The following is a 21,696-nucleotide window of genomic DNA, read 5'->3' on the forward strand; positions in this document are numbered from 1 at the left end:
CATGGGAGCCTAGAGAAGAGGATATACATGCAGCAACCAGCTGGTTTCAGGCATCCGGGGTTGGAAGAAAAAGTGTGTCTATTGAAGAGATCTTTCTACGGTTTGAAGCAGTCACCCCGACAGTGGTATGAGAGGTTTTCCAGATGTGAGCATGATAATTGTGTCTATGTGAAGGATGTGGATGAGGAGAATGCTCTATATTTGCTTCTATATGTGGATGATATGCTCATTGCCAGCAGGAGTATCAATGCAGTGAATGAGCTGAAATCAGCATTGTCTACTGAATTTGAGATGAAGGATTTGGGTCCTTCCAAGAAAATTCTTGGAATGGAGATTTGCAGAGATAGAAGCAAGGGGTGTCCTCCACTTGTCATTGGGAGGATACATTCAGAAGGTCTTGATGAGGTTTGGGATGGGTAAATCCAAACCGGTTGGAACACCGCTTGCAAGCCACATGTCTCTTTCGAAGTTGCAGTCCCCCCAGACAGATGAAGAGAAAGAGTACATGGATAGAGTTCTATATGCCAGTGCCGTGGGCAGCGTGATGTATGCTATGGTGTGTTGTAGGCCCGACATAGCACATGCAGTGAGCCAGGTGAGCAAGTACATGGCAAACCCGGGGAAGGAGCACTGGCAGGCACTGAAGTGGATTTTGCGGTATCTACAAGGAACTCGGAAGCTTGGTCTGACTTTTGAGCAGCAAGATGGACATGGAAGGAACTCCAATGCCTCAAGGAAGTTTTCAGGTCCATTGGAAGGGTTTGTGGATGCAAATTTTGCAGGTGATCTGGATACGAGGAGGTCTACTACAGGTTATGTGTTCAGCATGTTTAGTGGACCGGTTTCGTGGAGATCGATCCTTCAACCTATCACGACCTTGTCCACCACAGAGGCCGAGTACATAGGGATCACAGAGGCTGCCAAGGAGGCTCTTTGGTTGAAGAGACTCATTCAGGAGATGGAGGTGAAGCAGAGTACAGTGGTGCTGCATAGCGACAGTCAGAGTGCTCTGCAATTGGTTCAGAATCCAGTCTATCATGCTCATATAAAGCATATAGACGTGAGGTACCACAGGATCAGAGAGTTAGTGGAGGATGGTGAAGTGATGCTGGTGAAAGTTCATACGAAGAACCAGTCGAATGGACTTACGAAGATTCTTCCATGGGATAGTTCTCTCTTGTGTGGGGTTGATGGGGTTGACGAACCAGGTGGGGCTTGCAGAGGCTTTGGAGCATCAAGGTGGAGATTGTGGGCACAAGTGTGATGCATCCAAAGTAAGGAATGCAAGAAACTGCAGTGAAAACAGTGCAAGGGTCGACTTATGCTGTTAAAGAGTCGACCCCTGAAGAGCAAGGGTCGACTCATGCTGTTAAAGGGTCGACCCCTGGTCTGTTTCAGATTTAGGTAGAGACGGGATTTGGTCTTCTACCTGCTTGAGACTCAAGTATTTGGGTCTTGAGGGGGCTATCCATTCTTGGGCCGGGCCGGCCCGAGCCCTAGATGATCGAGGCGGTCGTCTAAGGCCTCGGGCCAGTGGAAGGCCTCTGGGAGGCTGACCAAAAGGAAGCAAAGGCCCCATATAAAACGGGAACAAGAGCTGGGTACGAGTCTTCCCCCTTGATGGAAGGGAGGTGGAGAGTTTTCTGGCCTGCAGAGGGGCAATTTGGGAAGTTGGGGATAGTAGTTTTGTTTTGGGTGGAGACTGGAGAGAGAGAGAGAGAGAGAGAGGGATTTGGTTGGCTTGATACACGTCTGAAGCCACTCTTATCTTTCATCCCTTCTCTTTTTTGGTTTTGGTCTTGGTTCTCCTTCCCTCACGTTACTCCTGATCCAGCTGGGCCATCAGGAAGAAAGATAGGGGGATTGGAGATGGACTTCTTGGAGGGTAGAGAAAGAAAAGGAGGGAGGGGGGGTTGAATGGCTGCTGTGCTGTGATGTTGCAGTGGCTGCTTGGGTGCTCCCTTGAAGGGGAGATGGTGGGATGGGACTTTTATTAATCAGATAGAGTGAATTTCCCATAATGCCCCTACTTTCTCTCATAGAGAGGTTCCTTTCTGGACAAATTCTTTCCTTTACCTTGACCATGAAGTGCCATGGGATAACCTTTTCCTATTCTGCTCTTGCTTGACATGGTAAACAGTACTGCCAAGCATTATCTCTGTTATTTAATCAGTACTGCTACCTATTTTCATATATTTTTTTTAAGTATTTTATACTTATTAAAAAAATTTATTATTAAAAAAAAGGCCTCATTCACTGAATCCGCCTTAGGCCTCCAAATGTATTGGGCCGTCCCTGTTCTTGGGCTAGGTTTAGGCTCGAAGGAAGAGAGAGCATGCAAGTCATGGGTGTACATGGGCTTGGGTTGAGTGCTTTCTCATGTGGTTTAGCCTAGGGGAGTTTTTGGATTTGGGTCATGATTAACCATGTATATATACACTCACGTATATTGTGTATGGATGGGATGAAAACAGATGATACTTCTTTCTCCCTGAAAACTCTATTCTCTTCTCTTCTCTTCCTCTCATGCACGTAAGCCGTCGTCCCTAAGAATCCTAGGCCATAAGGAAGAAGAGCCTATTTCCGCTCGGCTCTTGTTCTCCTCCACCATCAAAGAACCAGTGATCCACGCCTCTAGCAGCCAAGGAAAGTCTTCAGGTGCTGTGGTTTGAGGCGGTTCATCTTCTTGGAAGATTGGGATCAGATCCGTTCGGTCTCCCACAGTATGGGGGCTAGTTCGGCATACTACGTGTTGGTATGCTTCTTGTACCGCGTACTGATCCGGTATCGGCACAATACAGTATGGTCGATACGTGCCAGTACCGATCGATGCGACAAACTTTGTTATGAATTCTGATTTGCATGTTGGGTAGTCCGGATAATCTCTAAGGAATCTAGAAAACCTGGTAGCATAATATAATATTATTACTAGAGTTGATGTATTAAGATTAAATATTACTAATAATATTATAAAATAATAGTATAATGCTAATGTATTATAATATTTGTTATATAAAATATTATGATAATGTTTGTCAAAATAACTTAAATATAAACAATATAATATATAGTATGGAATATGTAATATAACAATGTAATTATAATATTGTACATAATTATAACTATATATTGTAATAATGTTATTAGAATCTATAATGAAATGTTATAATAGTAATTCAATATACAATGTTATATTTATGATATAATAATAATTTGATAAACAATATCTTACAAATTATAATATATTATTTAAAATAATATGCAATTATAATTTTCTGAGAACTAACACATATCAAATATGAATATTAAAATATTATAATAAGATAATATCAATATAATAAACAATGAGTGTTAGAGAAACTATTAAATATATATTATAAAGTATTATAGTATATATAATTTTGTTATTAGTATTCATATAATAATGTTGTTTATTATTAGTATTCTAGTAGTATCAACATAATATTAATATTGTTACAACATCTTAATATTATATAATCGTATGATAATGATTATGTTATATATTATATAATATTATATAACTTGTAATTATATGAACTTTATAATTATAATGATAGAAGATATTTTATTGTTCAATAGTATTATTATTTTTATATAGTAATATTAATATTAATCTTATAAAAGTATTTTTATATTTTATTATAATATTAATACTAATATTAACATTGTTTTAGTTATTATAAGAATAATTCAAATATAATATGAACCATATAATATAGCAATATAATTATAATATTGTAATAATTATAACAATATTATCATTGTAGTAATGTATTATAACAATTTGATTGAACAACAGAATACTAATCTAATATATAGTATAATATATTATGATGCAATAATAATATGATTGATAATATTATAAAATGCAATATATTAATAATACAATATACAGCATAAAATATTATTGTTAAAAATATAAGAATAATATAATATCAGTAAAATGCATATTATTAATATAATATAATATAATATGTAATATCATATTATCTAATAGATATGTTTCATTATAAACTTAATATTAATAATACAACATGTAAAGGAATATCTTTTTATTGTCACTATAATTTGGAAACAATACCCAAACTCTTCCATGTTGTGGCTTTACCCCTTTTTATGGGAATCCAACATCTGTTGGAATCAACATTCGGAAGTCCAAATGAGTTACCTAACATGGGAATGGGTTGGGTGCAAAATTGATGGCCATACACACCCTCTGATCTTGCAAGCCAAATATGGCTGTAATAAATATATTTTAAATTTATTATTGACACATATTATTCATAAATTTAATTTGTGAGTTAGAAGTACAAAGTTTGTGCATACACTTTTCTTTTTCTATATAATGTTATATAACTTTAAGTTTAGCCCTTTTTTATTATAAGTATCTTTTACATTATTTATGAATGCCATTTACAGGATTTAGGCCCCGTTTGGCTGAGCTGTTGGCAGTAGAGCTTTTGAAAGTAGAGCTTTTGAAAGTAGAGCTTTTTGAAGTAGAACTTTTTGAAGTAGGATTTTTTGAAGTAGAGTTTTTATGAAAAGCTATTTGCTGTTTGGTAACTACATTTCTAAAGTGCTATGGAACTTTAATATGGTTGGTAAACAAATTGAGAAAGTACTTTTAGTATGACAAAATGACCATAAAGGATATTGCATAGTATTATACAATAGCGCATAATAAAATATAATATATATTAATACATCAATATATGATATAGTATAATATTACTATAATGTAATATTAATATAATATTGTATAATATAGCATAATAATATAACATAATTTGATATTATATAACATAACATATTAATGTATTATGATATAATATAATATAATATTATATTTATAATATAATATAATATAATAATAAAGCTATAAAAGATTATAATTATTATCATTATGTATTAATAAATATAAAGGGACATTTTCTGTAATTATAATATTTTATCATGGGTATTTTGGTCCAAAATGAAAAAAGTTTTATAAATCAAAACAGCTTTCCGAGACATGCTAAAAATGCTTTTCCGAAGAGGCTGTTTTAGCTTTCTGGCAAAGCTAAAACAACTTTTCGATTGCTAACCAAACACTTCTATTTCATCCAAAAGTACTTTTGGAGGGTCAAAAAGTGCTTTCTGGCCCACCAAAAGCTCTGCTAAACAGGCCTTAGTTTTTATTAGGGTTAGATTGAGTGCCCGTATCATTACTATTATAATAATACTGCTAATTAGTGTTTAATTGTCTCATACTTAATTTCCTATATATTTAATTAATATTAATTTTGCTAGAGAAAATTTTAAGAACTTTGTGATGCCTTTTTCTCTTTAAATATGTAGATCCAGATTTATTGAAGAACATATTTGAAATGGTCTCTTGTGTGTGAATTTTTCATGAGGTTGATTATAGTGATTTTGGGGAATAATTTGGGCGATTCCAATTTCTTGTATAAAACTCATTGATAAATTGTAATTAATCTAAGAGTACTATGTTTTAGATATTACTACGATATTATCTGATTTGTTTTACTGTGATATTATCTGGCACTGCTCGTATTTCTTTTCACAAATATTGTTCAGAAGAGGTACAGATCCATAATGATTCATCGAGACCTGTGCCATGCACATTAAACTTGTATGAACTTGTTTATGGTTGCTATGCAGTTTTGAACTCGGCTGTTAAAAGTTGGTACCTGATGTATTAGATTTTTCAGTATTTTTTCCAATCATTATATTCTGTTTAGGGTTCAATTTGGTACGGCATACTGTTCACATGTACTGTTCATGCTACAGTTTGAACAGTATTTGAAGCTTGGCTGCTTCAGTTGCTTTCTTATTGGAGTTCATGTCTAGATTAGGGAATCTTAATACGAGTTTAATTGTGTCCAGCTGGTCAATTAAAAAAAAACAATGGTTTAGTTGGTTATTTAGTTTAATTTTATTTTCCAATTTAAAAGTCCTGGTTGTAGTAGGAATAGTGGTTGGTTAAGTTTATTAAAAGGGATAAGTGGCTGAATGTTGTGGTGATTTTGAAATTCTACATGATTATTTTGAAGGATATTAGAAGCTGCAGGTTTTCTTTCCTTTCGCTTCTCTTCTCTTCTTTTCTTCTTATTCTTCTTTATGTTCTCCAACTGCTGTGTTTAAATCCAGCAGATATATCTGCTGGTTTCAGATCTGAATCAGGATATGGATCAATTTTTTCCTACTGTTATTCTCTACACAGTAGATCAAAGATCAGTTTTGAAGCTGATTGGTTTTGATTGGTTTGGTGATAGATACATAGATCATATCTGTTCTAGGAAAAGTTGCTGCAGATTTTATATTGTGTAGCCTTTAAATTTCATAGTCACATCAGTACCACACAATAGTCAAGGATTTATGAAAACTTGAGGATGGCTTCTCTCCAATATGGAGGTTTTTGATGTACATGCACATCAAACGGGACAAAATCTGAAGAATTTCATTATTGAGACTTGAGAGTAGTAATTTATTTTTTAACATTCTGATGCAGCACTGTCTCGTGAGAAGAGTGGGAGAAAGGAGGAGGAGAGAGGGAAGAGGATGAAGAAGAACAGAGAGGGGAGAAGAGAGGAAGATAGAAGGAAAGCAATTTTGTTAAAACATTCATCATTCTGTCAACAAATGCATAGACCCTATATATAGGGTTACGAAATACAAAAAGGTCCCTCCAAATAAACTAATCCCACAAAAGCCATAACACAACAATATGTACATAAACCCAGTCAACATAAAATAAACTAACATCAAATCAGTCTAGCCATAACGAAAGTGGCTGGACCCTCCTGCGACGACCGTAGACCCGCGTCACTGGCGGTCCAGTACTGGTGTCCGCACCAACTCCCCCCGGGTCAGAAGAAGTCGACCTCGACGAACGCGACGCAGTGCAGCTCTGGTAATACTCCAAAAGGTCCGGATTAATGCGCTGAAGCTCCTCTCGTGTGATCCAAGTCGAATCGGACTCTGGGCGGCCACGCCAACGAACTAAAAAACGCTGAATGCTACCAGCACTGGATAAATTAGTTTGCTCATCTAAAATGGCATCAATACGTTCTTTCTTGCTGGTGGGAGAGGCAAAGAAAGGGAAGATGGTATGGAATCAGGGATATGGGAAGTAGTGGGCTCAAGAGGGGTCTCAACAAAAGGGTCATTTGGGATGGATGGTGGACCCTTGTAAGCAACCAAATCTTCAATATTACAAGTGGAGCTGATACCATAATCAGAGGGGAGGTCAAGAACATAGGCATTCGTGCCCACCCGGTGCAATATCCGAAATGGTCCTGCGCTACGAGCCTGCAGTTTCTTAACGGTCCCATGCGGGAACCACTCTGGTCGAATACGTACCATAACATAGTCCCCAGGTTGGAATATTTTGTTCCGTCTATGAGAATCAGCTTGCAGTTTATATTGAGCATTACTAGCAAGGATGCGCTTTTGGATTTCCTGATGTAACTCATGAATATGTTGTGCAAATGCGTGTGCAGACTCAGAAATCCTAACATGGGGTGACATGGGTAAAAGATCTAAAGGTTTTCTAGCTTTGTAACCATGTACGACCTCAAATAGACTCATGCCGATGGATCGATTGATTGAATTATTATATGCGAACTGTGCAACAGGAAGAACTGAATCCCAGTTACGAGTATGTTAAAGGCACCGTAAAAGATTACCCAGACTTCGATTTACCACTTCCGTTTGGCCGTCAGTTTGTGGATGGTAAGCAGTGGAAAATGTAAGTTTCGTACCAACCGAGTGCCGCAAAGTTTTCCAAAAGTAACTCATGAAACGTACATCCCGGTCAGACACGATGGTGTGGGGAAGGCCATAAAGTTTAACAATCTCAGCAAAGAAAAGTTTAGCTACTTTGGAAGCATCCGCGGTTTTGGAACACGGAATGAAGCGGGCCATTTTAGAGAAACGATCCACTATGACAAGAATAGAATCATGTTGTCGGACGGTACGGGGAAGACCAAGCACAAAGTCCAAACTAATGTCATGCCAAGGACAATCAGGTACCGGTAAGGGGGTGTAGAGACCAGTGTTTTGTTTCTGGTGTTTGGCTAGTTGGCACGTTCACCACCGGCATGTACTTCCCACACCAAAAATTCTCTTACTGATGTCCGTGGGATATAGAGCTTCGCTGCTTTAAACAAATAACCATCCTGAAGATAAAATCCATCAATTGAGGGTTCATGTCCATCAGCAATGGTTTTGTAGAGTTCTCCAAAATCGGGGCAAGATGAGTAGTCATCTCTGAGTCTTTCGAAGCCCGTAACATGTACGGACATGGTCGAGAGTAGGGTCACTCGCCGGCTCAGTGCATCAGCAGCAGTGTTGGAGGCACCTGATATGTGTTTGAAAACGAAAGTGTATTCCTGAAGGAACTCAACCCATTTGGCATGCCTAGAATTCAACTTCTTTTGGGAGTTAAGGTAGCGAAGAGCTTCATGATCGGAGTAAAGTACGAATTCATTGGGTAGCAGGTAGTGGCGCCAATACCGGAGAGCCTGGACTACAGCATAGAATTTCTTATCATAGGTAGAGTATTTTTGCTTAGCCTCGTTTAACTTCTTACTAAAGTATGCTATGGGATGGCGTTCTTGACTGAGCACCCCACCGATGCCAAGGCCAGATGCATCACACTCCACTTCAAACGCCCTACTGAAGTCAGGCAAACGCATAACTGGCGCCTCCGTCATCCGCTTCTTGACATCGTGGAATGCGTTAGCAGCAGCGCTAGTCCAATGAAAGTCGTCCCTTTTTAGGCAATTAGTGATTGGGGACATAAGTGTGCTAAACCCCTTAATGAAACGACGGTAAAAAGTAGCCAGCCCATGAAAGCTGCGAACCTCGGTGAGGGTTTTTGGTTCAGGCCACTCGACTATCGCAGTGACTTTATTAGGGTCAGCGGACAAACCTTCTGAGGAGGTAATGTAACCTAAGAAGTTGACATAAGAAGTAAAGAACGAACATTTCTTAATTTTCATATAGTTTGGCATTCCGCAGGGCTGTACATACCAGTCGTAAATGATCGTAGTATTGCTCCTTTGATTGGCTGTAGATAAGAATGTCATCAAAATACACAACTAAAAATTTGCCCATGAAAGGTCGTAGTACTTGGGTCATCACCCGCATAAAAGTACTAGGAGCATTCGAGAGTCCAAAAGGCATAACCAACCACTCGTACAGACCAGCTTTTGTTTTAAAAGCCGTTTTCCATTCATCACCTGGACGGATCCGGATTTGATGATAGCCACTTTTCAAATCAATTTTGGAGAAGATAGTGGCGCCTGCCATCATATCCAACATATCATCCAGCCGAGGGATGGAAAAACGGTATTTGACCATGATTCGGTTAATGGCCCGACTGTCGACACATCCTCCACGTGCCATCTTTCTTTGGAGTTAGGAGTGCAGGTACGGCACACGGGCTTAAACTTTCATGAATGAACCCCTTCCGGATGAGCTCGTTAATTTGCTGTTGCAGCTCAGCATGCTCAGAAGGATTCATTCGATAGTGGTGTAGGTTAGGCAGGGTAGCTCCCGGAATTAGATCAATAGCGTGCTGTATGTCACGCAAAGGCGGCAGGTGATCCGGAAGGTCCTCAGGGAAAATTTCCGAAAACTCCTCAAGGATGAGTTGACCCTCTGTTGGTAGCTCGCTTGGTGGAATCAGTTGGTTTTCGAGAACAAGTAAAGCGTACACTATAGAATCACTAGAGATTTTCCGTTCAAATTTGGATGGACTCAGAATATGGAGTTCCTTGCTCTTTGTCTCACTGGTCTTCCTGCCCTCGTCAAGTGTCCTAGATCGTAGGGGATTAAGTTTAATTCTCTTGCCCTCAAATATGAAGGAACAAGAATTAGAACAACCAAAGATGGTGACATCAAGGTCGAACAACCAAGGTCTTCTCAATATTAGGTGACCTACATCCATCGGATTACATCACACCAGATGGTTTCTTTATATGAAAGAATTTGAATTGGGACGAGACACCGTTCTTTAATTTGGATAGAAGATGTATCGATCCAGGAGACCTTGTAAGGTTGGGTCTGAAGAACGGGAGTCAAACCCAAATGAGAGACAATATTTGATGAAATTGCATTAATGCAGCTCCCGCTATCAATGATAACTTTACAGTCCTTGTCTCCGCACTTAAGATAAGTGTGGAAGATCGAAGTACGCCTCCAGTCAGCCTGTTCCTTGGGTTGGGCGAGAGCACACCGGACTACATTCATAGCAGACTGAGTTGATTCGGTCACAATCGAAGGAGTTGTGGTTCGGATGCATCCTAAAGTGTCGGTACGTTCTTCTTGGTCATCATCAACATTATGGATGTCGTCTAAATTTGGTTCATAGATCTGTTCTTCTAATCGTCGTTATGATCCTCTTGTTGTTGTGCTGCAATGACAAGAGAGGTGTTCGCACATTGGGAAGCGACATGACCAAAACCTTGGCACTTAAAGCATTGGATTCGGGAACTTGCTTTCGGGGCTTCGCCAAGAATGCCCTTGCCCTTAGTGTCCCGGTTAGAGGTAGGGTTGGAGGAAATAGGTCTAGAAGGCGTAGGCCCAAGCGAATGTCGAGATCTTGAAGGGGAAACGTTGGTGGGTGGTCCGCGAAGGTCAGAAAGTCGAGCAAATGTAGACGTGGTTATCTGCTCATAGTTTTGGGCGAATGTGTAGGCCTGGTCGAGGGTGGATATTTCTCGAAGGATGAGTTCCTTCCTGAGCTCATCATTCAGACCTCGTCGAAACCTGCTTAGGACCATCCGTTCATTCTCTTCCACATTACATCGCATCATAAATTCGTCAAATTGGGCGATGTAATCACTAACAGACCGATTGCCTTGTCGCAAGGTATTCCATCGATCGAGAAGATCATCTTGGTAGCTAAAGGGCAGATACTTTTCTTTCAGTTTTTCTTTCATCTCTACCCAATCGATAATTGCGGGTTGATGTCTCCTAGCTAGCAAATGTTCGGTGTTTTGCCAGAAAAGTTTGGCGCGACCAATTAGCTTCATCCTAGCAAACCGGACCTTCTTGTCCTCAGACAAATTATACCACTCAAAGAAGTGGTCCATTTCGTGCATCCAGTCTAAAAAGACCTTTGGGTCTAAGCGACCATCAAATGTGGGGGCTTCAACACGAATGCCCTTCAACACGTCGTCCTCATGGTCACGAGGCTGTCTAGGTTCCACATTAAAGCGATGACCCCGATCAGCATTAGGGATGGTGCCCGATCCTCTAGGGCATGGGTAGGCATGATGACGTCCTGATAAGGGTACAGTGTCAAAATTTTCCTGTCGAACAGAGCCGTGGGATTCCAGGGTTTCATCGAAGTCGAGATCGGGGAAGTGGGCAGCACTATCTTCTTTGGATCCTATGAGCCTGTGTAGGGAAGATTCAACCGACTCAAGGCGGGCATTGGTATGGGTGGATTTAGTGGTCAAGTCTTCAACAGCTTTCAGTAGGGCTTCGATGCGGTCGTCCATGGTAAACTGGGTGTCAGAATGTGAGAGGACACGACCACTACGAAGGTGCATATGAAGAGTAAACTTAATTATATGCTATCCTGTCTTAGGACGACAATGATGATGTGAAGTAGACCTAATGCATGCAAAGATGATTAAAATGCAAGGTGGATGCTCAATATAACACAAGACTATGCTCGAACAGAGAAATACTCCAAACTGGGAATTAGAAAGGGACGCAAGCCAACAAGTAGCCGCAGTCAAGTAGAGTAGGTGTCCAGTGGATTATCAGGTGTCACAAAACCTTGTAGGCCCCAACGATAGCTAGCTCTACAATTAATAGTAAAGAGGGTTGTCACAAGGGTTGCTGTGTGTTGCGTGGTGTGTGAGAGCATGTGTTTTGGGTATTTAGAGTATGCCACCAAGCACAAAACAACTATTTGATGCCAAAATGAAAGCAAACAAAATATCCAGGAAAGGGCAAACCTGTTCTGGTGGAAGATGACGATTCAATTGCGGCAAACCGGCTCGCTAGTCGGTGCAAATCTGACCTGCTGGGCCGTGGTCCGAAGAAAGGAGGGAAAAGGGCAAGCTGCAGTGGGCTCTGCAGTGACGTAGCAGGCCTGTGGGCTGGTCCATGTGGACAAAGTCGGGTCAGGCCACTGGGCCGAGGTCCAAAGGGAAGCGGGCGTTCGGGCTTGGGCCTGATGAAAGTCGGGCGCGGGCCTGTTGAAAGGGTGGCCCGTGAACAAGTGGAAGCGGGGAGGGGAAGAGGGAAATGGAGCGATGAGATGGGGGATCGAGAGGTGAATGGGTTTGAGAAGAAGGAAGGCGGCAGCCGAGGGCAGCGGCGAGCAAGGGAGGTGGGGTGGCCGCGGAAGAAACGAAAGAGGTGGCGGTTCTTCAACGGTGGAAGGGTAGTCGTGAAGCTCGGGCGAGGGCGGTGGCGGTTGGACAGCCGGATGCCGACCGGCCGTGAGGTGGTAGAAGATGCTCTGGAGGGTTCAGGACCCTCCGATCCTCCCGTCAGTGAGGTGAAAAAGGGGTGGAAAAAAAAAGGTGGTGGGAGGTCGGGAAGATGGAGGAAGGAGAGATGGGGGGGAGGAAGGCGTTCGTGGTGGTGGTGGTGGGAGGTGACGGAAGCGGCGAAAGGCTGCGGAAGTGTGGGGCGCGGCGGCAAGAGTGGTGACTCAGCGTGCGTGGCAGCGATGCGTCGACGGCGGCGGAACCCCAGATCTAGGGTTCTTCGTCGGGACGAAAGGTACACTACTTTTTTTTTTTTGAACAGCACGTGCAAGTCACGTGCTTTCGCCTGTGGTTGTCACGTGCGGAAGTCACGTGTGGGAGTCACGTGAAGGTCACGTGACCTTTCTTCTCTTTTGTTTTTTTTCTCTTTTCTTTTTTTCTTTCTTTTTTTTTATATCCCGGAACGGATCCGGGTTATTGAACGAGGGTTAACGGGTTTGGAGCTTACCCGTTTACTAACTTGAAACTCTCCAACGGTTTCAAGTGAGCGTGCCGAGATTTACGCCCACGGTTGCTGGTGGTTCTTGGCAGCCGATCGTGCCGAAGTTCACGCCAGCAGTTGCAGGTGGGTCTCGGTGGCCAGTGGTGGTGGCCGGCGACCGGTCACCCGCTCCGACACTGGTTTTCTCCTCACTAGTGGTGTCTTCCCGGCTCTCTTCCTGTGCACGGTGGCCGGCGGGCGCTTCGGCGGGTCTGAGGGACAGGGCCGAAAGAAGGGCGGCGATGCTTCTCTTCTTTTTGGCAACGGGAGTCGCTCGTGGCCCGTCAGCACGCTCCGGCATCCGGGGTCGGGGTACCGCATAGATTTCGTGCGCCCACCGGAATCCTGGGATTCGGCGGTGCTCCGCCATACACCGGCGTGGTGCTTCTGTGGAAGGAGAAGCGGCCGCCGGCGGTGGGACAGAGGAGGTGCAGCACGGCGAGGGTACTGCGGGTGGTGGTGGCGTCGGGCGCGGTGATGAATGGAAGGGGAGGACCAGCTGCAGAGGTTTCTTCTTTGTTTTTGTTTTTCTGGTGCGAGATCCGAGAGAGAGGGATGAGGCAGCAGAAGGTGTTTTGTTTTGTCTGAAACCGAAAGAGGAAGAGAACAGTGGCAACAGTGGAAGAGAAAGAAGAGGGACCGAGGCTTTAGCAACAGTGGCAAGCCTGCCAAAGCTCTGATACCAAAGCTGATGCAGCACTGTCTCGTGAGAAGAGTGGGAGAAAGGAGGAGGAGAGAGGAAAGAGGAGGGAAGAGGATGAAGAAGAATAGAGAGGGGAGAAGAGAGGAAGATAGAAGGAAAGCAATTTTGTTAAAACATTCATCCTGTCAACAAATGCATAGACCCTATATATAGGGTTACGAAATACAAAAAGGTCCCTCCAAATAAACTAATCCCACAAAAGCCATAACACAACAATATGTACATAAACCCAGTCAACATAAAATAAACTAACATCAAATCAGTCCAGCCATAACGAAAGTGGCTGGACCCTCCTCCTGCGACGACCGTAGACCCGCGTCACTGGCGGTCCGGTACTGGTGTCCGCACCACATTCCTTGAAACTTTCAAACTTATGCTTTTGAATTGATTTTAAGTTAGAATGTATGAAGTTGGATCATTTTAGTTGATTCTCCTGCATCTTTGATTTATGAGTTCAACGTATGTGAAGTAACTAATTAAGTGTTCCGTAGGATTTGCTTATATTTTAATTAATGTATAAAATTGAATGCTTGATTTGATTTCGGTAAGAAATTCGCAACTTTCCCTAGTCTCTTCTTTTATTCCTCCAACTACACTATCTTGTTTTTAAGAACAAAAGTGATCTTTTGCTTCTCTTCCTCTTGCTTCCACCACTTTCCTTGTCATATTTTTTGATTTTCATCTTCTAGATGTTTTCTGCTTTAGATATGAGGCAGATCTGAAATGAAATTTGATTCAAGCTGTATTTCATTCTTTAAGTTCTTCTATAATCTTTGTATCGTGGTTAGCCATACAAGTGCGTAACGCCCTGTACTTGGCATTTTGTACCGTACCAGGCATTTTGTACCATACTGGTACTGATCTGAGACTTGGTATGAGACTTGATATGTTGTGACTCCTATACCGGGCATATTGACACTGTACTAGCATGGTATCAGTACGGGGTCTAGCATTGAGATGGCGAAACTTGCTTGATACATTTGTCCTTCTCATAGCTAGGTGCTCCTTGTTTATTAGTGCTTAGATCTCCTTAAGAATGTAAACATAATTTTGCAAAACAAGGCCATTCTTGAAGATAGATAATGATGGACATTGTATCCTTCAATTGTACCGAAAAATATTCTGGATCTATCTTTGCTATAGGAACCAAAGCATTTACTATGGCTGCTTTAATTGTGACTAGATTATGTTTCTATGCTGTGGTTTACTAGAGACATTGCCATAATCTTACTGCTTTTGATCCCCAGTTTTGATACTAAATCCAATCTCAAGATCAAAAGATGGAGTGTGACCATCACTAACATAATCACCACTGTATCCATCATCATATGCATTGCCACCACATCATTGTTCCTCATCAACCCCATCAGCATTATCAGCAATGTCCTCATCAAGCTGCTTTCGACAAAAAATCTTTAATATGTTCTGGAAAAGGGAGCTGGCATCTGGTAAAATTCTCTTCATATTGTTTTTGGCAGGCTGGAAGAAAAACTGAAATTTTTGACCAGAAACATGAGCTAGGATATGAACCGTGCCTTCCCTAAGGATATTGTTGTAAATTTGTTACATAGACCTATCGGAGTAGTTTGTACTTTGTTGTAATATTAGTAAGCACCCTTAGTATTTATTCTCATGGAAGTGTTTTCGTAATTTAACTAATGAATGCTTGTAAAGGTTCAACTACAGAGTTAATGATGCCTTGTATTCTGTGAAATTACAAAGACACCTTCATCTTTTGAGTACATAACAGTAAAGAAAAGAGGTGTTTGGATAATTTCACACTCATGTACAAACCTATCAAATACGCCTTATTAGGGTCGGCGGAACCGGTATCGGGCACCGTTCTGGTTGTCTGGCGGTACGAGTCGGTATGGGCCCGAGCCGTGCCGTGCCGTGCCGAGCTTGTACCAACAAAGTAGAAGAGGCGGGGGAGAGGGAGAATGAGAAGAAGAGAGAGAGAACGAGGAGGTTGGAGAGTCGCCAGGAAGCTGCAGAAGAAGGGCTCCCCTCCGGCCCCTGTTTCGAACTGCGCGGTTCGGGGCGTCCCGATTCGTACTGACGATGGACCGGGACGGTTCCAGGAAGGAAACCGATATGTGTCGCCTGAGGTGGAGAAGGAGAATGAAAGAGAAGAAAAGAGAGAGGGAGGAAAACTGGCGGAGGGCCGGTGGAGGCCGCGTCCCTCTCTCCCCCTTCTCTCTCTCTTTTCCTCTCTTGTTCTCCCTCTCCTCCGTCTTTTCTACTGTTGGTACAGTGCCCGGTACTGGTTCCGCCGACGTTGCTTTTAAACCATTCCATAGTAGGCTTCACCACCTTAGAAAATATTGAGGCCTCATCTACCTTAGATCCAGACTTTATTTGTAGATGCATTGAGCTCCTACTCAAAGTGTGCATTCTGATTGTTAAAGTTGCTTATGTGTAGGTGAGCTGACATGCATAAATTGATTATTCTTTTGCCAATGTGCATATTTTCTGTTTCAGTGACTGCCTTTTTTTTTCTTTTAATGCTAATCCCTGCAACTATCTGTTCTCTCTCCATCTCTTTCTCCCCCCCCCCCCTCCCTATCTCAATAACTTAAACAAAATCATCTTCATATTAGCTTTTCCTGTTTCCTGTTTCTTTATTATAATCCTCCCATGATTATTATCTGGCAGTTCTGACCTGCAATTGGCAATTGCGCTTCAACAACAGGAGTTTGAACAACAGCCCCAACGCCAGCTTTCCCAACAGCCACCTGTTAGTGGTCGAACGAGGCTTGTCACAGGTTCTCATGTAGGTTCCTTATCTCACATTATCTGATGCTTATTATTTTGATTAAAATACCAAAACTGCATTTGCAGATTACACATCTGCTCTCTCTCTCTCTCTCTCTGGTAGTTTATATTGATGAAAATTGTTTTTTTTTATTTTGGTACGTTAAGGCCTAATCTGGATGTGCAATAGTCCCTGGATAAGCCATTTATTTTTGGCCTATCTCGGAATAACTACCAAATGAGGCTAAATAGGTGTCATTACTGCTGATCCCTGACAGTTTGGAGAAATCCTAGATGGATCAGCGGTTCCTTAGGTGCACCAGAACCAGGCATCCTTGGCGTTTTAACACCTGTTTAAGAAAAATGAGCAGCACATCCTTCATTGCAAAAAAAGGTAATCCAAAAGGGTAGGGACATTTTAATCTTTTGACCAAAAATAACCTCAGTGCTGTTAGTTTTACTTGTGGTACTATGTAATTGATTATTAGATGGGAATACAAATATTTTCTTGTCTTCTCTGGAAATCAACTTTACCCATTGAGAATAAAAAAAAGTTAAACCAGAATTTTCTATTCCAGTTGCTGACGAGGCCTAGATTTTCTTTTCTCGTGGTGTTGGAAAAGAAGCATATTTCCTTTCATGGAGAATGGAAATGGAGATTTCTTTCTCTTCATCCGGTCTCTTCCTAAGTCTAGGGAATTTTGGATGCTTGCTCCTAAGTTGCATGTGATGGATACATGGGTTTCTCTACCTTATGATCAGTTTTCTTAGGTTTCATGGCAAGCTTGTGATTTGCCAAAAGTTGCCTTCACCATGAAACACTTATTTGTGAAGGGCCAATTTTAGGTTGACATGTGGTCATAAAAAATAGCATGACCTTCCATGAAGCATTTTTGACATAGAATTATGCTCCATAATGGAACCCAATTTGATGGGATAAGGATTGGATGGTGATGATGATGAATGGTTAAGTATTTATGCTCCGAAACCTTTAACTGTTGATGTTTTGTTTGGAGGGCTTAGGAATGACATGGTAATATTAGTGCTGCAAAAGGTGCTCTAAGTGCTCGCTTGGGTGCTCAGGTGAGGTGAGTAGACACTTGAGTGTCCCAACTATGGTTGGCTATACCGGCCCGAATTGGACGGTATGAGATGTACATATCGTACCGGTTCGGCACCAGTATCAGGTACAGGTGGCATACCGACACTCGGTACGCTAAAAGGATTCCGTACTGTACCTTACCGTACTGACACAATACTAGTATGGCATTAGTACGGAGTCCAGTATCAAAATAGCGAATCTTTGTCCCAACAGTCTACGGTGACGTAAGTTTACCAAAGGAATGCCTAGGCAAACACTTGGAATAAAGTGAGAGACATTTAGACAAGCACCTCTCCAATGGTCAGCATTATTCTTTTTTTTCCTTTTTTTTGTCTTTTCTTAGGCCCGTTTGGTTGGAGGTAATTTGGCGTGGGAATAAATCCCATGTCGGATTATCATATTTGGTACGAAAAGTGGATGAGAGATGATAAAATAAAGAAAGGGTCCCATATTTATTGTCATAAGAGAAGGTAAAACAAATACCACTAGGGGGTGTATTTATTTTTCCATGCTGGATTATCGAGTAGAGATAATATGAAAATATTATTTCTTGATGGAAATGCTCTCACTTATCTTATATTAATATTATATTAATTATATCATATAATTAATATTAATTATATTAATATATATATTATTAATATTATATTAACATACTATAAATATGTTAATATATTGATTAATAAGATTTAAAAATAATATATAATATATTAATATATTTATTAATAAATATTAATTATTAAATAAATAATTAATTTTTATTAATTATCAATAAATATAACATAGGATTTATTAATAATTAAATATTTATTTATATACCAAAAAATACTAAAAAAATATTTTTTAATATATATATAATTAATTTGAAAATATTTATTAACTCATGTAAATATATTTCAATATTTGAAATAGCCAATGTTGATGGTGTTTAAGTGGGCCATAAATATCCAACAAATGGACTGAGAAAAAAATTAATACTTAAATTGTTTATTCAAGGATTTGTTGGAAATTTGGAAATATTCCCATATGAGACTACTTGTAACCAAATAAAGTAATTTTTTTAATGCTATTTTCTAGAGTAATTTTTCCACTAACCGTACATGGTAAAATTTATTTTCCTCTATAATTATTTTTTTAGATAAATGATTCTTAGGAATCATCAGATTATCCTGTAATTTGACATATTCTTAAGTATCGTCAGATTATCCTGAAATCTGATATACCCCAACCAAATGATCCCTCAAAGCTCTATTAGCCTTATTTTGAGGGGCATCTTGGTCTATTGGAGCCCTTATAATAAAGGGCTAAAATGTTCTATGATTTTTTTTTTCATATTTTGTTTAAAGACATCAAATATGATTTGGGAAGCGGTATTTTGTTGTCATTTGAATCATGAAGCTATTCTAGGATGTCCAATGGTTATTTTTGTTATGTTTTATTTAAAAAAATGTTATGGGAAGTGGTATTTTGATGTGGTGTGTCGAAAGATGTGGAGCATTATATCCAATGTTAGATAATTATGATTAAGACCGTCAAAACTTGAATGATTTATATTTTAATGTTTGTGCTGTTTTTGATATAATTAGCACTTAAAATTTATTTAACTTTTATGAATTAGTTCCTTACTTTCTTCAAGCAAATGCCTTTTTGGCGTCTGGGGACTCGGGCAGTATGGGTTCTATTGCTCTTGGAATGTTTTTTGCTTTTGACAACCTTGGGTAATATTGAAGTTTTTCATTGTGTTAAGCAGGGTTAGCCGAACCAGGAGCAAAATCCATACCGGTCAACTATCGGTTCGGTATGGTATTGAATTGTTACCTTACTAGCACATGGTACGCTATGGTGTGCCGGTTTCAAAAGGGCACATCATTTTTTTTAATTTTGTAAGTTTTAATGAAAAGTAATTAATTTTTTATTTTTTATTAATTTTAAGTTTAATTTGATGTTTTTTCATATTTTTGATTTTTTTTGATTGTTTTATATGTCTATTATCCCGATACATCCTAAATGATGCTTCTTGATGTTTTAGAGTGATTATTCTACATTTCCGTAGGATTGCTTTGAAACAATGCTATCTTGGGGAGGCAAAAATTTGGCAAAGTTGTATCACTGGGTTTGCTGCCCCCAGCCTTTTGCATCAGTGTCAAGTCGAAACCAAAATGTAAAGAAAAAAGCTAGCGATCTTAGCTTTGCACGCTAGAAGAAGAAACATAAAATATCCTAAAATTACTTAGTAAGAAACCAAAATCTTAAAATGATATAATCAATTATATGTATTTCATGCACAACATATAAAACGATATCTAGAATCTCATCGAGTGGAAATGTCTTTTGCAGATATTTGAATCAATAGCATAATTAGGAGGCATATCAACCCACTTTTCTAACTAAGCGGCATTGTAATCTTGTATGCTCATTCCATAATATACGCACTCTACGTTATAACTGATCTTGATTTTTACTGAAGCGCTAGTTCTGAGAGGTGTTCTTTGGCTAATAATATGGCTATGGAGGGGTCCATCCAAATATGCTGATAGCAAAATCCGACTTGTAAGGTGTTTGGACTACGTTGTGTAGTAGTCACTAAAAGAAGATACCTCAGACGCACCATATCTATATCTATATGGATCATAGGCTGTCGCAGTTATGGGTAATAGGATCCAACGTATGACTCTGAACTTGATATGTAAATGGATCCTACTCCACGTGCGAGATTATTTGCAGCTGCATCATATCTTTGTAAATGATCTTGTGGAGCCCATCTCCTACATGCAATTGTATCCACGCGGGCTGTACTAGCTCGTGCACCATGGATCCTATTTTATCTAGCATGCATAAATCGGGACTCATCGGTGAATCGAAGACAATTCTGTGACTGTCTTATAAGTGGTGGTCTCATATTCTTCACTCCCTTTCTGGCCGTTGATTCAGGATTATTAGAACTGTTATCGCTGCTTTCTTTGGTCTTTGAATTTAAGAGAACTCTCCTCCAATCTCTCCATTGGGGCTACAATTGCCTTTTCTTTTTCTTTCAGGTTGCATTGAGTAATTGCCTACTTTCCTTTCATGCCTCTCTCTGCCCAACTATGCTGGGAGGATGGATGTTGCCTTTCCGACTGTGTCGACTGGATAGCATGGTGGTCTTATCTGAGCAACTCTTAGTCATATCTTTGGGAAGATGTCTCGGACATGCAGTCATGATGGTTGGCTTCTTAATGACCCCTATGGCTGTGGTTGATCAGCTAGAGGCATGCATGGAATGTTGCGGTTTGCCAATTGTCCTGCATCCACCATAGCCTCATTGTTACGATATTGGCCGGTCGTGGAGGCAATCCTAGCTCATCAATCTCTGGCTTTTGCTTTTAACCCACAATCTTTTAGATCATGGGATTGACAATCATTAAGCTCTTGCTGGCTACGAGGCTGAAATTTGCTCTCCTGCTACTCTCGGCAATGACAAATAGTTGACGTAGGCTTGCTTTTGTCTCAAGAAGGCCATTAAGCGCAATGTAGTTAGTAGGAAACCATGTCACACCTAGTTTTAAGATCTCTCCCTTGCTTACCTCATTAATAATAGGACCCATGCGTGGTTATAAATAAGTCTGGTGATGGATTGGGTTGTCTCCATTGTCTGCTGCATTTTAGGAATTTTTTCAATCTTCATCAATATGAGGTCGATATAATATACAACACATGAAATCTAGAAAATGTGGCTGATGTTTCATCAAAATCTTCCTAGTGGCCTTATATTATGGTCCGTCATCAATGATGACCTATACAACTTTCTTCTTTTTTAATCAATTACCTCCATCAATTTGAGGATGTACATGGCGTCGTGCACCTGGTTGAAAGCATCAACTGATTTCTGGAAGAAAATCTTTGTACGATAGTATGTCAAAAAGTTGATGCTATGCCTGGTAGGACCGATCCAACCATCACATATCATAGTCAGGCCATATATGGGCCACTTACTTTGGTATGAGGCAATCTACTTCTGTCGCTCTTTCTTATTATTGTCAAGAAGTTCACCATAGATATTCTTCCGTTCTGAAGGATCTACATTTAGATCGACAGTTTGTATGGAGAAAATGGCAGTCCTATATATGTGTTGCCTATC

The 21,696-nt window shown here is 40.3% G+C and overlaps 1 protein-coding gene across 11 annotated transcripts in view; it reads left to right on the plus strand.

The window, feature by feature from the left end:
* The window catches only part of LOC103698954, a 32,300-nt gene extending 11,004 nt beyond the window's left edge, over window positions 1–21,296 (plus strand). For 3 of the 11 annotated variants that reach the window (XM_039120037.1, XM_039120043.1, XM_039120042.1), the window contains 2 exons: window positions 16,379–16,496; window positions 19,330–19,689. In XM_039120037.1, the coding sequence (XP_038975965.1) occupies window positions 16,379–16,496; window positions 19,330–19,405 (194 nt within the window). In that variant the 3' untranslated portion in view covers window positions 19,406–19,689. The other 8 variants (XM_039120039.1, XM_039120044.1, XM_039120041.1 and 5 more) reach the window with 7 other exon arrangements.
* Window positions 21,297–21,696: the final 400 nt, after the last annotated feature.

Source organism: Phoenix dactylifera, unplaced genomic scaffold (genome assembly GCF_009389715.1).
Source record: "Phoenix dactylifera cultivar Barhee BC4 unplaced genomic scaffold, palm_55x_up_171113_PBpolish2nd_filt_p 000696F, whole genome shotgun sequence".
Lineage (NCBI taxonomy): Eukaryota > Viridiplantae > Streptophyta > Magnoliopsida > Arecales > Arecaceae > Phoenix > Phoenix dactylifera.